The sequence below is a fragment of the Podarcis filfolensis genome (genome assembly GCF_964270895.1).
Source record: "Podarcis filfolensis genome assembly, chromosome: 3".
Classification (NCBI taxonomy): Eukaryota; Metazoa; Chordata; class Lepidosauria; order Squamata; family Lacertidae; genus Podarcis; species Podarcis filfolensis.
The window spans coordinates 27613243-27629927 of NC_139606.1; the positions used below are offsets into that span (position 1 = coordinate 27613243).

General features: G+C 42.3%; 1 protein-coding gene and 1 long non-coding RNA gene across 14 annotated transcripts in view; one reads left to right on the top strand and one right to left on the bottom strand.

The window, feature by feature from the left end:
• Positions 1-16685, top strand: part of TRAPPC12 (trafficking protein particle complex subunit 12) — a 217103-nt gene that overhangs the window by 181668 nt on the left and 18750 nt on the right. For all 13 annotated transcript variants that reach the window (XM_083607239.1, XM_083607228.1, XM_083607233.1 and 10 more), the window contains 2 exons: positions 8960-9072; positions 14476-14548. In XM_083607239.1, the coding sequence (XP_083463365.1) occupies positions 8960-9072; positions 14476-14548 (186 nt within the window). The remainder of the gene's footprint in view (positions 1-8959; positions 9073-14475; positions 14549-16685) is intronic.
• Positions 6307-8949, bottom strand: LOC310759852. Its single transcript, XR_014546570.1, has 3 exons — positions 8622-8949; positions 7464-7615; positions 6307-6589 (listed from the first exon to the last, which is right to left on the bottom strand). It is a non-coding gene; the product is annotated as an uncharacterized lncRNA (long non-coding RNA).

Consider the following 16685-nt stretch of genomic DNA (forward strand, 5'->3'; position numbering starts at 1 on the left):
GCCTGATCCTTGGAGGTTATCAGCAACACTTGAAAGCAGGTTTTGAGGTAAAAAGCATGTCTTGTGCAAACCTAACTCATATCCATGGTTTGTTTTCCTTAAATCCTGGTTCAGTACTGTATTGGAAATGTAAACCATGGCTAAGGTTTGGTTACAAACCGGGATGTGAATGAATGACTTGAACCGAATTTGCAAATCATGTTTGGAATTGAACCATAGTGAAGTGTTATGTCCGAACTATGTTGTTAATATCACCCAGCTCCCTATTCTCTGCTTGTAAATTTAGAATGAAGGTTTCCTGATGTCTTCTTATGCATGCCCTCTGTATGTCTGTGAATCTTAATCAACCATTGCTAAGGCAATGACATGTTTAGTACTAACTATGGTGTAGCATTATGTCTGTACTGGGCTACAAAAGTGCTAAGAGTAAAAGATGAGGGCTTTAGAATTGCAGTATAGTCCAAGACTAAGCATACTAAAGATGAGATATCTTTTTAACCCCTTACCTATCTAGCTTCTTAAGGAATTGATATCTATAATCAGATCAAAAAGTCAGATAATGCAGGGATCCAGCTGATCTTCCTATAATAGGAAATGGCAGGTGTATTAGATCAAAGCTTGGAAAAGACCGTCACCCTTCCTTTGTTCATATTTGAGGGCTACGCTGTCTTGATGGCCTAAGAGGTAGAAAGGGCATACCTAACAGTCTGCCTTGCAATAAACTGTATTGAAAATGAAAAATGAATCTGTGTCGTTAAACAGCTAATTTAAATGATAAAATAAACATAAATCATACATATATTTTATCTACTGCGCAGTAACCGTCATCTATGATAATATGCTGATGGTTGCTAATTTTTCTTTTCATTTTTTGGTGTAACAAGCATAACTGTAAAATCTTTGATTTATCTATCTCATTTTGATTCACAATAGTTAAACGAATTAGGCAATTAAAATGCACTTTGCAATCAAATGTGTCGAGATACAAATAAATAATGGTTATGAAAGTGGTATAAAATACATTTCATTTAATTCATGTGTGTAATTTGGATCAATTCAAAATATTCATTGAATGAAATGAAATGCATTTCATTTCCGAACAGCATGTGAATTTCAGTCTGGAAATGTTATGAATTTCCATGGATGTCTCTTAACATTTCTAGCACTAGTTTATCCTTGGCGTCTATGCAGCTAGACTTGTTAAATGCTTTTCTTTTTACTCCAAAGTAACTTTTCCCTTCTGGCTAAATTCTGCCTCTTTTATGTCCATATTTGTGTGTGAGTCTGAATTTTCCAACTTAAACTGCCAACTTTTATTGACACACCATGTCTTTTTCACTTTCCCTCATCCCCTTTCTCCAACTAGAATCCCACAGCTCTTTCTGTGGCATCTACTTTTGTTAATTAAAATACAGCCAGCTCTTCATAGCCTACCTTACATGCCATGTAGTATGCAGTCCATGTTGTTGTTTAGTCGTTTAGTCGTGTCCGACTCTTTGTGGCCCCATGGACCAGAGCACACCAGGCACTTCTGTCTTCCACTGCCTCCTGCAGTTTGGTCAAACTCATGCTGGTAGCTTCGAGAACACTATCCAAAAAATCTCATCCTCTGTCGTCCCCTTCTTCTTGTGCCCTCAATCTTTCCCAACATCAGGGTCTTTTCCAGGGAGTCTTCTCTTCTCATGAGGCGGCCAAAGTATTGGAGCCTCAGCTTCAGGATCTGTCCTTCCAGTGAGCACTCAGGGCTGATTTACTTAAGAATGGATAGGCTTGATCTTCTTGCAGTCCATGGGACTCTCAAGAGTCTCCTCCAGCACCATAATTCAAAAGCATCAATTCTTCGGCGATCAGCCTTCTTTATGGTCCAACTCTCACTTCCATACATCACTACTGGGAAAACCATAGCTTTTACTATACAGACCTTGTCTGTATAAAATCTTAGTGCCCGTTCACATTCCTCATCTAGTATTTAGTCTTGTAGGAGCCAGATTCCAGCTCTTGTACACATCCCACCCCACGCATAACATAATAGCTGATGAACGCATCCTAGTGTACACCCCAGCATCCATATACTCCTCTCTTTATGGCAAACACATCCTGCCATTCACATGTGATGTTCCCCATCCTTGGTGATGAGGAAGCACCAGAGATTGTACATTAACCTGCATGACAATTGCCTGTGTATCTATTTCATTACAAAGATGCAATTAGATCTTGTTTACTTAAATTTTCTATTCTGTCCTGCTCGCCCTAAAGACCCCCACTGCCAATTGCCTGTCTTTAGTGACTATTTCAAGGTATGGTTTTCGTTCATTCTGCTTGCAACGCTCTTTTTCTTTTTTTAGTTCTAGTAGGCGGTTGCTGTCAGGCTACCTGCCCTGCGAAGGCAATTTGACGAGAAAGCAAAGGTTAATTTTGATAGTAAGTGTAGCTTTAGGATATTGCTGCCCTTCAGGTCTTTTCAAGCCTTAAATTCTCCGACGATTGCTTGTTCTTTGGAAATGCTAGATATCATTGAGTTGGTGTAGTGGTTTTAACTAGAGGAAGTCCTCTTTCCTTCTGTCAAGAGAAGGAACTCACAGGCTAGCTCCACCGTCTTGAGGTTGTCACAGACACCAGCAGTGCTCCTGAGCCAGCATACGATTGGCAGGGTCCAAAGAGGACCACCTTCATCGCTCAGAGGATTTCCAGCATCGGTGTGGCAGTTATGATTACCCTGCCATGGTCATCTGCGTTAGAAAAAAAATCTAGCTTTTAGAATGTGGCAGCTGTCACGTGGCTTTAAAAGGCTCTATCTTTCTATCCTCTTCCATCTTTTACAAGGACTTAAAAGTATTCCTTTTGCTTCAAGAGATTGGTTTAAAAAAGAAAAAAACATTTTCCAGTTTTGCCTCTCTCATATATATATATATATATATATATATATATATATATATATATATATCATACTTCTAAAACGTTGAAACAACTGTAGGTGTTCCAGTGTTTCGGTAAAGTAATTATGACACGAGGGGGAGAAATAGCAGAAAATACTTTGCTTCCCGTGTGTGAGCTGGCAGGGCCCACTTGAAGGATGTGTTTTGTTCCCCCTCTAGTGGCAGCCTTACTAATAGTAGTATGCTACCTTCACACCTGCTGGAGAATGCGTTATGCTTCTCTTCAAGATGAAGAATTCTGCACTGGAGATCCTTATGGCTAAAGTTCTTTCCATCCTATAATTGCATTGCTTTCTTGATGTTTTTCATACACTTTTCTGTTTTGTAAACCCAGCAGCTATTCCTAGCGCTGCCCAGTGAATTCTGTGTTCTTGGTACTGTTGCTATATAATTGCTACAGCCCAGGGTAATACTGCCTCCCAAGTATTATTTCTCTCTCTGTTTCTTTTTCCTGCCTGTGCAATCATTGCTCAACATCTTCTCTTCTTCCTCTGTTGCTCTTTGTCTCCCTTGTGCCTACTTTCCTGAATACCACCCATTGCTTAATTCTGTACCCTCACCTCTGCAGCCCAGTTTGACTTCTGTCACCTTTCTCCTTGCCTTGGAATCTTTAATTCCCACATGACGTAGGATTTGCCTAAAGCCTTTAAAAAAAAATAAAAATATAACTCTATGCATATCATGCTCCCGCATGGTAACTCCCAGTTGTCTCCACCCAGATTCCTGACCAAGTCAAGACTTTTCCATACCTTATTTTCCCAGGCTATTCATTAGTTCGTTATATAGAACGTTGAGTACTAAAATAAGGACAGGGATTTTTTTTGTTTGTACTCATGGAAATCTGATTTTGTTGCTTGCATGTCTTAGAACGTTGAGTACTAAAATAAGAATAGGGATTTTTTGTGGGGGGTGGTCTGTATGTGCTCATGGAAATCTGATTTTGTTGTTTGCCTGTCTTGGTTTCTAACCATAGGATTTTAGCTGCAAAGTATCCTATACATACTGACTGTAACATTTTAGTTGGTCGTTTTCCTTATGTGTTTCTGTTTTTTTGTTCGTTTGTTTTTGTTTTTACTCCAAATAACTTGCCATGAAAAAGAGCTGCATTCTCCTCCATTTGTTTTTTTAATTACCTTCTACTTCTTTATCTGACCCATTCCCCTTTATGAAAATCTTGTCCTAGATAAGAGCACATGTTTATGTATGCCAGACCTCAGGTAACCCCACCTTATTTCTGCTGCACAAAGTATTGGATTGCACTAACTTGCTGCCATGTTTTGATGAGCGGGAGTTTGGTTTTGTAGGACAAGGAGGGGGGAATCGGGCAATAATAATTATTAGATGAATCCTGCCCATGATCATCATTTTTAAAAGGATCCTGTGTACAGTCATTTTCCTGGTGCCATCGCTCTCTAGCATGATGAGGAAATACCCGGAATAGTGAAAATTTAGATAGGAGCAGGCTTATCTCTTAATGGCTAAGGCAGGAAACTGGCTTAACCTCCACCTTAGTGGTGTCTGAAGTTTCACCCCTTTAGATTCCCTCAAATAATTATACGATTTACTCCTGTGGAGAAGAGCGAAGTGTGGCACTTGGGGATACCAATTAATCAAAGCTGACTCTGTTTTCTTTGCTTCTGAATCTGGGTGGCCCAGGTCTCACTGAAAGGAATGAGGTGGGGAGAAAAGGGGAGTGAAAAAGGACTCTGTAAACAGAATCTTCAGAAGATCACCATTTCTCCACAACCTGTCCATAAGAATGATGGATATTTTGCCATCTCCTTGAGAGTAGCTTCAGACATTATGAGAAACACAGCTCTTAACGTCTGAAAGGGACTGTGTTGCAGCAGGATGCTTAACCTGCGTGTACTTCTCAAGCCTGTTCGTATCCCTCACTTATTGGCTTTACAGTAGATACACATTATGCAGAAGCATTATGCCATCATGCTTTTGACCATTATAATAAACACTGACTTGCAGACACAGTTAACTGCTTAACAGTGTTAGAGATGTCCTCCATGTTTTGCATGGTGCAGAAACAACCCAGCCCTTGCTTAAAACTTCTCAGAGACTTCTGGAACTGTGGAAATTTATTTTGAAAAGGGGTTATTACCACTGTGAGAAACCTGTAGGTGTGCATAATTCTTCTAGAATGCTGTGACTAACCAATGCACCTTGTTTATATAAGGCTCCTCAGTGTGATTCCTCCCCCCCCCCCACACTTTCATAGTTCATAATCCTGGTTATCGCAGAGTCTGTCACGCTGCCAGAAACTCACAGGTGAACTATGAGGCATTGTCCTGCTTTTAAATCTGTCCTCATGAGAATTTGAGGACTGCCTCTGTTTACGATTAATTAGGCAGGCTTTCATGTTACCTGTTTTCTTGTCTGTTCATTACAACAACTAGATTTCCCTTTTCTGTGGGAACGGGCTCTCTTTTATTAGCCTCTTTTTGTCCTGGGTTTTTAATTTGAAGCTGGAAGAAAGTTCAACGTGGCCGTGTCGTCGTGCCACAAACCCAAAGTCTTGCTGTTTCGACCAAAATTTTGATTGAAAAGCTCTCTCAGGCAGGCTGCACTTCTGTATCCTGCCTGGCTGACAGCGCAGGGTGCCCCTGCCCCTGTATCACCCCAATGTGACACACACAAACCCCCTCAGAAAAATGGCAAACCCCTTTGTGGTTGCTCATTTCAGGGCAGGGCCTGCTGTGAAAGTGAGGCAAGTCTTGGGCCACAACTTCACCCCAGCTACATTCACTCAGCCAGCAATCAAGCAATAACTCACACTACAAACAGCACAAGCAGTCTTACCTCCAGCCTGATAAGTCATACAACGGTTGTAGGGAGAGCAGACCAAGCAAAGCTGAGGGGGCTTTATGGTAGATTCAGAAGTGTCCTATTAGGACTTGGTCTTTCTGCCTCTGTGGCTCTTGTGAAACTTGACTGAGCAGCTTAACATCCCTAAACTTTCCTGGCCAACATGGTTGCCTTGCATATTTTTGACGAGAAAGGTTCGCAACCATCTACCTTCTCGAAAGACTTTCCCTAACTTGTCATTACCTCTCCTGTGCTCCCAAGGTCTGCCTTTGTGTTTTTCTCCTGCAGCAATTCAGAGGTGATGGTTATTCTTCATTTTGAGGCAGTCTGCTTTTGGATGTTAGGGGTGTGTGTGTGTGTATTTCCCCATATGCCCCAAAAAGACAGAAAACAGTTTTTTTTCTTGAGTTTTAAAAAATTATTCCAGAACCATAAAACTAATTTGCAGTAACCTAATCCTTTCATTATGCTTTTAAATCAGATCATATTAGAAATCTGTCAGTGCAAAATTGAAAATAATATTCAAAATAAATAAATGAACAGGCTACAGAAGGACAGTATAAGTACACGTTATTTGTGGTTAAAATTTATAGTTTATATATGGATAACTTTGTCTTGCAGTCTTTTATTTATTTATTTTGGGGCTGGGTGTCAATATTTGGTACGAAATAGGTGGTGTATATTTTTAAACAATAGCCTACCACAGCCTAAATAATGGCCAGTTCAGAAGCAGAAACTGTCAAATGTAACTGGTCTCTCAGTGGAGCTGATGGAGTAGCCCTGTTCCCCATCTCTCGCTCTGCTGCATTGAGGTGAAGACCACCTCAGAGGCTGTTCTTCTAGAACTTTGCCTACTATCTGCTGCCCTGTGGAAAGAATGGTAATGAACTGTTATGATTTAATTGTGTGGCTGCAATTTTATTACCTTGGAAGGATGCGTATCCTGGAAAGTAGGATATAAATAACCACAATAAATAAATAAATAAATAAATAAATAAATAGAGGAACTAAGGGCATTTGTGATCAATGTTGCCTCTTTCTATTCTGGGGCATCAGTGAAGAAACATGTCAGTGTCAAGCCTTTTTAAAGTGGTGATTAGCTCTTCTTCTTTTTCTTTTTTTTCCCTTTTTTATTTTTTTTTTGCTGTGATGCTACCTTGTAAGGAGTTGGTCTAGATCAGGGTTTCCCAAACTTGGGTCCCTGGTTGTTTTTTTGAACTACAATTCCCATCATCCCTGGCCACTGGTCCTTCTGGCTATGGATAATGGGAGTTGTAGTCCAACAGCATCTGGGGACCCAAGTTTGGGAAATCTCAGACTAGATGATCCCCAGGGTATTTTCCAACCCTACATTTCTGTGATTCTATGTGTGCATTTGTCTCATTCTAAAGTTAAATTTGCTGATCCTGTTTGAGCAAAAGTTACACATCTAAATCCAGATATTTTGACACAGAATTAACCGACTTTCCCTGTCACTAAATAGTACTGTATTTTCATAAGCTCACAAGATTTTTGTCCTACAGTGCAAGTGACAGCATGCTTTAGCGAAATCATAAAGGAAGCTATCAGTATCTCTGCTTTAAAACTGTATTTTAAAATATTACTATGAAAGTAAAAGTCCTGGTATTTTTGCCTAGTTGGGATGTAACTGAGGAATGAGAGAGAGAAAAACCATATTTTCCAAGACCAAAGTGGGGAAAACCATCCTACCTCTGAATGCATTGCACCTTCCACTCTTGACCTTCTTAAAAATAAATAAATTCAAACTCCCAGGCTCTGAAGTAGCAGAACTCGGGTGCTTGGCCTATTCCTCATGCATGTCGCTCCCATTCCTGTGCCGTCCAGGATTCATGGTGTAGATGCTGTGGGAAAATAAGATTCCACCCCCACCCCACCCCCCGAATCTGAAGTGAGCCAAGTAGTAACTCCCATTTTGTAAGAAATTGACTTCAGTGCTGGTTGGCTGCCAACTTTATTTGCCACTTCTAAAATGAAGCTGTGGGATTAGCTCTGGTGCTACATCTTTCTGATTGCGATATGGATTTCCATTGCACACTAACCTCTCTGCTAATGAGTTGGCCTTCCATGCAGCAGCATGTAGGATCATTAACTTTGCTTAATAACCATTCTCAGGGCTAGTGAAGTCATATTTTTCTCTCTGTGGCATGGTGACTATCCATCTGTCTGTGGAGTGAAGCTTTTATACTCAGTAGGTCTGAAAAGAAGTGGATTGTGAGCAGCCCGGGTGCTGTAATAAGACCTGAAAACTGTGGCTTTAGAGCCACAGCGACAAAGGACAAGAAGAACAAATGATGGGGGCACAAAATAGAGGAATGAAGTTATTTGAAGTAGTTAAGAAGGCACTGCAGAGCTCATAGGTCAGCAGGAAAGACCCTGGGCTACTAGACAATTTGGTGTGTTCCTAACAGAGGGATTCTCCTCGCAAAAATATATTGGATTGTTATTGTATAAAGAATACTTTCATTTGTTTTCTAAGCCCTAAAGTTTCATGTTTTGCAAATTTGGGTCCTAAAACATTGTGTAAAGAAACCTGCATTGGACTAGGTGACTCAAATGGTTCATTCCAACTATGACATCCAAGAAGAAGCTCAAACCTTTTAAAAAATGAGGTGCAGTACCTCTTAGGAATATTTCAAGTACAACAACACCTGGTTTCCCTAAAGGAAAAGACTTAAATGACTTCTAATGACCCTTGTAGGCCTAAAGTGACTAATGGTTCTTCAGTTAATAGTAAAATCACAATGGCTGGCAGCCACATACGGACGTGTAGAACTCAGAAACCTTATTTGGTTTGCATTCAGACCCTCACAAAAATCAGTGAGTAAATAGAACTCAAATTGCACTTACAGTTTCACAGATAAAACGGAGACCACAGCTGAACACTGGTCTGGTTTCATTTGCTCATTACTTCCTCAGATAACTTAAATCTTGAAATTTCAGGAAAAGATATTAGGCAAACAATTCATTAAGTGCAACAATGAAGAAGGGTGACAGAGTGCAGGGAGGGGGGTGGGCAGCTGTCCCGAAATCTACATCTTGCTGTTCCGCGCTAAGGTTTGTTTCAGGCCTGTATAGATCATGTCTCCAGAGAGACATAACCTTATATTGAGTAAATGCCTGTGATAGACGTGGACTGTACCGATAACTACAATAATTGCCACCCATCCATTTTGTTACCATTCTAGGTTCCATGGTTCCTTTTTCCATGAGGATTTTGCATGCTGAACTTCAGCAGTACCTCGGAAATCCTCAAGAGTCGCTTGATAGACTGCACAGTATGAAAACAATCTGCACAAAGGTAAAGGGCAGCCAATCTTTCTTCAATACTTGGGCATCAGTAGCCTTGCACTTTCTGTAAGCAGAGTATTTAGAATGTCTGGAACAGCCATCAAGCTTCAGTCATTCATTGCACAGTTATGATGCAATAATTCTTCGACAGACAGGGTAGGCTTAAAAGAAGCTGCTGTTTTCCAGACTCAGTGGAATTTGAAAGCGCTTCATTTTGACTGGCTCATGCTCTGTGCTCCGAAATCTTAAGATTTTGCTGTTAGAAATGTGAGTGTTCGTTACACCTTAACTCTGTATTCCAAAGGCCATTGCTACTCAGTTATGTTTTCACTTTAAACAAACCGTCAGCCTAGTAATGTGACAAACAAACAAACCTTGTAGGGTGGCAATATCCAAAGTTAAATGTTAGCGAAGTATCCTACTTTGAACCATATCAATCTTCTCATTTAATAAGATGCTGGTAATTTTTATTTTCATCAAACCAAACAAACCCGATCTGGATATGAGAACAATCCAGCTGGATCCTACCAAAGGTCTTGCCTCCGGTTGGTCCCCAGCCACTTTTGCTCAGGGCCATCCTTTCACTGGGACGCGGGTGGCACTGTGGGTTAAACCACAGAGCCTAGGACTTACCGATCAGAAGGTCGGTGGTTTGAATCCCTGCGACAGGGTGAGCGTCTGTTGCTCGGTCCCTGCTCCTGCCAACCTAGCAGTTCAAAAGCACATCAAAGTGCAAGTAGATAAATAGGTTCTGCTCTTATGGAAGGTACCTCAATTTTCTGATGATTTTGGTTGCCTTCTTGCTGATTTCAAAGGCAATCCCACATGTAACATATGGCAGTAGTCTAACCTCTAGAGAAGAAGAAGAAGAGTTTGGATTTGATATCCCGCCTTTCACTCCCTTTAAGGAGTCTCAAAGCGGCTAACATTCTCCTTTTCCCTTCCTCCCCTACAACAAACACTCTGTGAGGTGAGTGAGGCTGAGAGACTTCAGAGAAGTGTGACTAGCCCAAGGTCACTCAGCAGTTGCATGTGGAGGAGCGGAGACGCGAACCCGGTTCTCCAGATTACGAGTCTACCGCTCTTAACCACTACACCGCACTACAGCAGACTTTTTCAGCAGGGGGCCAATCCACTGTCCCTCAGACCTTGGGGGGGGCAGGCGGACTATATTGGGGGGGTGAACGAATTCCTATGCCCCACAAATAACCCAGAGATGCATTGTAAATAAAGGGACATGAGTTTAGATGAGTTTTTACTCATGTAAAAACACGCTGATTCCCAGACCATCTGCGGGCCAGATTTAGAAGGCGATTGGGCTGGATCCAGCCCCCAGGCCTTAGTTTGCCTCTAGAGGTTACCAGAGCACAGAATACTGGTTCTATCCTTATCAGGATAGTCTAATCATCACAGCTCAAATTCACACATATGCATGCAAGAGGGATGGGAAAGATTTTGCTGCAGTTGGAGAGCCTGTGGCCTTCCTGATGCGGCTGAACTACAACTCCCATCTGCACCAGGCAGCATGGCTCATGATAGGGGGTGATAGGAATTGTAGTCCAGCAATAGCTGGAGGGCCACAGCTTCCCCATCCCTGGCAAGTCTCACCGCGAGAACCAGCAAGTGTGTAATTTCAAGTGGTTCAGCTGACCGCTTCCATTCAACATGGCAAGGAAAATGGAAAAGCTAATCTGTCTGCACCAGCACATTTAAAAACTAGCCGGAAGCCTGGCTAAACACCGCTCTTCTGCAAATCTTGTGCCAAAATCATCATTGGAGAGTTTGGGGGTCTTACTGGACCAAATTCAAACTTGCAGTTTCTTTTTTTCTTTTTCTTTTTACATCCTACCCCACTTCCCAATATGTCTCAAGGTGAATGCCTTCTTTCACCAGTGTCAGTCTTTAAGTGGTCCCAGCTAGATTTTCCAACGAACATTTTCGTGGAGATGAATGGGGGTGGAGGGAGAAATAAATTAACATCCACACTGCAGTTTTTGTTTGCCTGAAGACAATTCCCTACTACGCTGGCTCACCAGTACAAAAGTATATTGATTTATGTTAGGCAGGCCAGTGGTCCAAATAAAAAAAACACAACTAAGAGCTTTAAAAAATACCTTACAAATATATAAAAAAGCAAGGCCGAGTCTCCTGAAGTGTAGAATATTCAATTCTCATCTTCCCATGTGTTTTGTCCCGATAATGCCTATAGGCTACATATTTACTCAACAGAAAAGATGCACCATCTAAAATTCATCCTAGGAACAAAAGCACAGTTCTATATTTCATCAAAATGCCAGGAACACTTTCATGAAGCAACACAGAGAATCTTTTTTAACACTTGTAATAATGTATGTGTGACCTTAAAATTAAAAAAAAAAGTCTTCTTTCAGAAGATGGAAGCTTTGCCCAAATGGGAAGAGCAGAAAGGAAAATAAATTCCTGGCAAATGTAAGCTGGTGGTAAAGGCAAGTGAAAGAACAGGAAAACAATATTGCTAAACCCCACAGTGAAAATGTCTTCTAAGAACATCAGGAAATGAGTAAGGAGATTGTTGGGCCCTCACACATCAAAGGAGTGACAGAGGAGGATGAGGAGAAACTGAGTGACCACTTTGCCCTGCCTTTGTTGTGGAAGGTGTGGGCAGATACCTGTGCTGTAACCGATTGCAGGGAAGATGTCAGAAGAATCATGTCCAAGAGAGGTGACAAGAGATGAAGTTCCACGACAAGGGTGGGGAAACCGTTTCAGACCCAAAGGCCACATTCCTTTCAATTTTGCGCAGCAAGCTACATTTCAGCCACAAAGAATTCAAAGGAATCTACACGCTCATCCCTCTCTCAGCACCTTTAATGAACCACAGTTCCCATGATTCTTTGGGGGAAGCCATGACTGATTAAAGTGGGATGATGGGGCTTTAAATGCAAATTGCAGCTGGGGCCTTCCATCTCTCAGCTGGCAGGAGCCGAAATCTGCACCGAAACAGTGCACTCAGTCCCCAGGAGAGGGAGTCCCTTATATTTGCCGATCAGCAGAAACGACTAGCTAATTAAAGTACAAGTGCTCTGGAATGAGTCTCATTTAGTTCTCTTAGGCCAAAGGATGCTACAAATCATGATTTTAGGAGTGATGGTATTTGAGGCGTCACGGAGGGAACCGAAGATCTTCTTCCATGCAGATGGGAGGTTTGATTTATAATTTGAGGCACAAAACCATTCAGAGCTAGCAGCCCAAATAATTTTCCAGATCATCACAGCCATCTTTATTTTAGCTTGCCCAGACTTCATTTTAATCACAGAAATCGTTCTGAAAGAAAACATGTGTGATACAGGATAGATCATTGTTTAACTAGGAATGAAACCCCTGCTGGAAGCTATAAAACTACCAAAGAGAGAGAACATTTGGGTTAGGTGGTGGTGGTTGTTTTTCACACCTCTTTTGGAATCAGCTTGTATTTTATTTATTTTATTGCATTGGCTCAGATCCAGAATTTCCATGAAGGGGCCTTCACTTGCAGCATGCTTCTCGATTGCTTTCTCCCACCAGTCCCCTGTGCCTTCCTCAACAACTGCTCCAGATGGTTGGAAGTACCTCAAACTGTAGAAGGGGGCTTCCAGGGGAATCAGCAAGAGTGGCTTCCCCACCCCTCTTTTCCACCAGTGAGAGCCTCCACTGAATTGCAGTCCCTTTTGTGAATGGAAAGATAATGTCAGATCCAACCTATTGCAGGAAAGGGGCCAGCGTGTACATTAGCATGCAGAATATCTTGGATTCAGTCCCTGGCATCTCTTCCAGTGTTCAGAAAGCTCTCTGCCTGACAACTCTGCTGCAATACTGGGCTCAGTGAGCTCTGGCTTCATCTCCATATGTCCACATATCTCTCACTTCCTCCAGGTAGTCCCAAGCTGGCGTACACGGCCATGATCCCAGTTTATCCTCCCAACAGTATTGGAAGGTTGGTTAGGCTAAGATTGGCCCCATACCAGTTACAGGGTTTCATTGCTGGCCAGCTCTTTGAACCCTGATCTCCTTGGTCCAGAACCAAACACTCTGCCTTCACAATAGTGTCACCTGCCTGTCTGATTGAAGCCCACCAACCATGTCTTGTGGCAGGCACAGTCTCAGTCACTGGCAGGCAGCCCAAATAGGAAGCCCTTGCTGGGCTGTCGTCACCGGTGAGCAATGACTGGCTCCACGGATGACAAATTCGTTTAGTGGATTTATACAGTCCTCAAAGCAGCTCACAACACTGAATATTCTTACTTCAGTTTGTGTTGCACTGCTTTCATTTTGTACAGGCTAATAACCCTCCCCTGAAGGAAATAATTGATATCCTACCTAGCATGTATTTCTCCAGTTACGTTCGGAATAAGGTGAAGGGTAAAGGACCCCTGGACGGTTAAGTCCAGTCAAAGGTGATTATGGGGTTGCGGCGCTCATCTCTCTTTCAGGCCGAGGGAGCTGGCATTTGTCCACAGAATATTAACTCTTGGGTATATGTCATTTCAGCCAAGCAGCAGTATGAAAGCATTCTCTCTTTTTCTTCTTAATTGATTTAAAGGGTGATTCCTATTACTTCCAATAGATTGGTGATTTCAAAAGTTGCTCTCGTGTGGGGTAGGGAGCCCTGTTTGAATCTCTCTATGTGCAGAATATGTTGACCGTGACTGATTTCAGTTTACAAATATTTGCTTTCACTCTGGAATGGCGTTCAAACTCAACAAAGTTGCTTAAAAAATACTCATTGCCGATACTGTAGCGGCAGGATATGAGAGAGCCAGAAGTCAAGTGCTTCAACGCATTAGGGACATAGAGCTGCAATGTCATATGGGCAAAATGGATAAACATGCCACAATTAGAGACTTTGGGAGAGGGTTCTCACCCGCAAATTATCTGGCTGATTTACAAATACCTAAGTACAGACACTCCTTTACCCTGGCCAGATTTAACGTTCTGCCCTCTGCCCTGCTGCTAGGCAGATATGAGGGCAAACCATATGAGTCACGTGTTTGCCCATGTGGCTCATCGGAAGTGGAAACAAGTCTGCATGTATTGCTGCACTGTAGTTACTACGAGGATCTACGCCTGACCTTTATTGCCCCAGTTCTACAAAAGCTTAAAAATGAACCAGAACTCCAACGTATGAGAGCCTTGGTAGAAGATAAGGTTCCTGAAATTACGATCAATGTTGCCAAATTCTGTGTAGCCGCTATTAGGCACAGGAAACAAGAGCTTTCCAATGCCAATATGCAGGCGAAGGCAAATACTTAATTTTATTTATGCTGTCTAATTTTAAATTGCTGTTATGGCCTAATCTGTATTGAAATTGTCCTCTGTTTTTTCCAGTGTTATGCTTTGCTGACTAGCTGTACGAGTTAATCTGGTCTGTGACCGTTTAATAAAATTTGATTTGCAGATACTGGATAACTTGGAATGTGGCTTTGCAGAAGATGGAAGCATGACTAACATTACCCAAGAGAACAGGCAAGGTAGGCACAACCCCTGAAGCCTTTTCTTCCACAGTCGGTGCATTTTTATCACTTGCCCAAATACTGTCAGAAGTTCTCACAAGATTGCTCTGTAGCTGTTAAAACAGTGGCATTGTCGCTCGTCCAGCCTTTAAAATGATGCACCCCTGTATTTTGATTGCTGGGAATCATTTCGCAGATTTGCTTTTTACTTTTGATCGTGGCGATGCATTAAATCACAATCTTCTCTCCAGTTTCAAAAAAAGGAAAATCGCTGCCATTCTAGAATGACAGATTTATGATAATAGCAGTGCGGTGCTTAGAAACCAAAGGAGCATTTAGTCTTAAAACTCCGCTCATTGTCCCCATAAGGCTCTCTACCTGACATTTGGGGTTCTTGTTTGAACCCGTGGCTTGGCCTTTAAGCTGTCAGTTGCCTGTTGGGTTGTTGGTTTTTTAAAGGCTTTTCCACCCTACAATGCCACATTTAATTTTTTTGCAGGGCTTCTACTTTGCCAATATTTCCCCAAGAGTGAAGGGGGGGGTTGTTTTTATTTGTTACTATGTTTTGTGTTTTTGTATTGTAGACCACCCTGTGATCCTTGCAGGGGTGTCAACTTGAATAAAATATTGGGGGGGGGGGAGGTAAGCCCTGCCTCCACATAATTGATCACATGTAAGGATGCTGTGCTGGATCTTGGTCCCACCCATGAACAGATGGAGTGTTTCTGTTCACTGATGCCTGGTTAAAAGCCAAACTTCTTTTTTTCATTTAAGATGATTGACATTCTTGACGAATTTCTGTTGTGCTGTGCCCTTAGCAAAGTTTACTTTAGGTCTCTTGCCTGGTTCCATACTGTGAGAAAGCCACCTGGGTCCAGGCAGGCTAGGTTGAATTAGACACGCTCCCTTGAATTGCCTGCATATAAATCTAGTCTTCCTCCTGTTGCATCGAGTAATTGAGGGTCCAGCCAGTCTTTGTGGGCTTGAATCAGCCAGAGGCAAGGCACTTATTACAAGGTAGACAACCCGAGCATCGTGGTGGAAGTGTGACGCTTTCTTGGGGTACAGTACTCAAGAATGAACTGGGATCATAAAGAACTGGATGAAGAATTAAACTGATACAAAGGTCTCAATAGATTATTAAAAACACGATAAAACATTTGTCCGCTCTCTCTCTGGTATTCCTTTGACCAAAATACACTAATGCCCTCATACAACTTTTAACAGGGACATCCCTCCCTGTCCTCATTGTATTGACAATGGCAGAGCTAGGGAGAAATGTGTGGGTGGGGTGGGAAATAAAAATTCTTCAGCAATGTTACGACACCCCATTATAGAAATGGCTCTGTTTCCAGTGACTTTGCTTCAGCTCGTAGAACGTAAGATGTAATGAGAGAGCGGTTCTGAATGTTGCCTTTCTTTTATCAAATAATTATAGCTAGCCACTACCCATCTAGAAATAAGGGGTTAAGGGTATGACTGCAAGATAAGGGAAACCAGTGGGGTTTTTTTGCATCTTGAGTCCTGACTGCAATGGAAGTAGCCATCCAGGCAAAGCTTGCTAGTGTTGGTGGCTATGGGATGTTCGTTGTCAGAGCAATCTAGGGCTAGTTAAGTAAAGCCCATTCTAACCCACACAAAGAAGCCTATAGCTGCAAAGCCTCAAAACTACTTTAGAGGGGGAACCATTAAATATTGGGGTTCTTCTTCCCGTTTCACTGTGTTTAACCAACCTGGCTCCAAATAATTTTGTATTGTTTCCCCGACAGCTACAGTTCCTCTCCTAGTTGCGCCCTGTGGTCCTTCCCTCTGCTCCCCACCCTGCAGTAAGATGGTTTCTGTCTGCCTGCTCTCCCTCTCCTTTGGCGCAGCTGCTTTTCAGAGCTCAGCTGAGCTCGGCGGAGGCTAGGAAGGAGAGGCAGCCAGCAGAATCTTTAGGGGAGGAGGGGGGCTTTTGAGCATCTGTGAGAGGTTGTTATGCGCGTGGAGTGCGGCAGCATTACAGCTGCCTGTCTGCCTAATGCTGCCCAGAGGACACTTGTGGGGACTATTGGCATCTCTTCCAGAGTAGGTCAATCAGATCTGCTCTCTGCAAGGGCCTCTGGTGCAGTTTTGAGCTGCAGGAAACTTTCTCTATCTGTTTTTGTGCACGCTC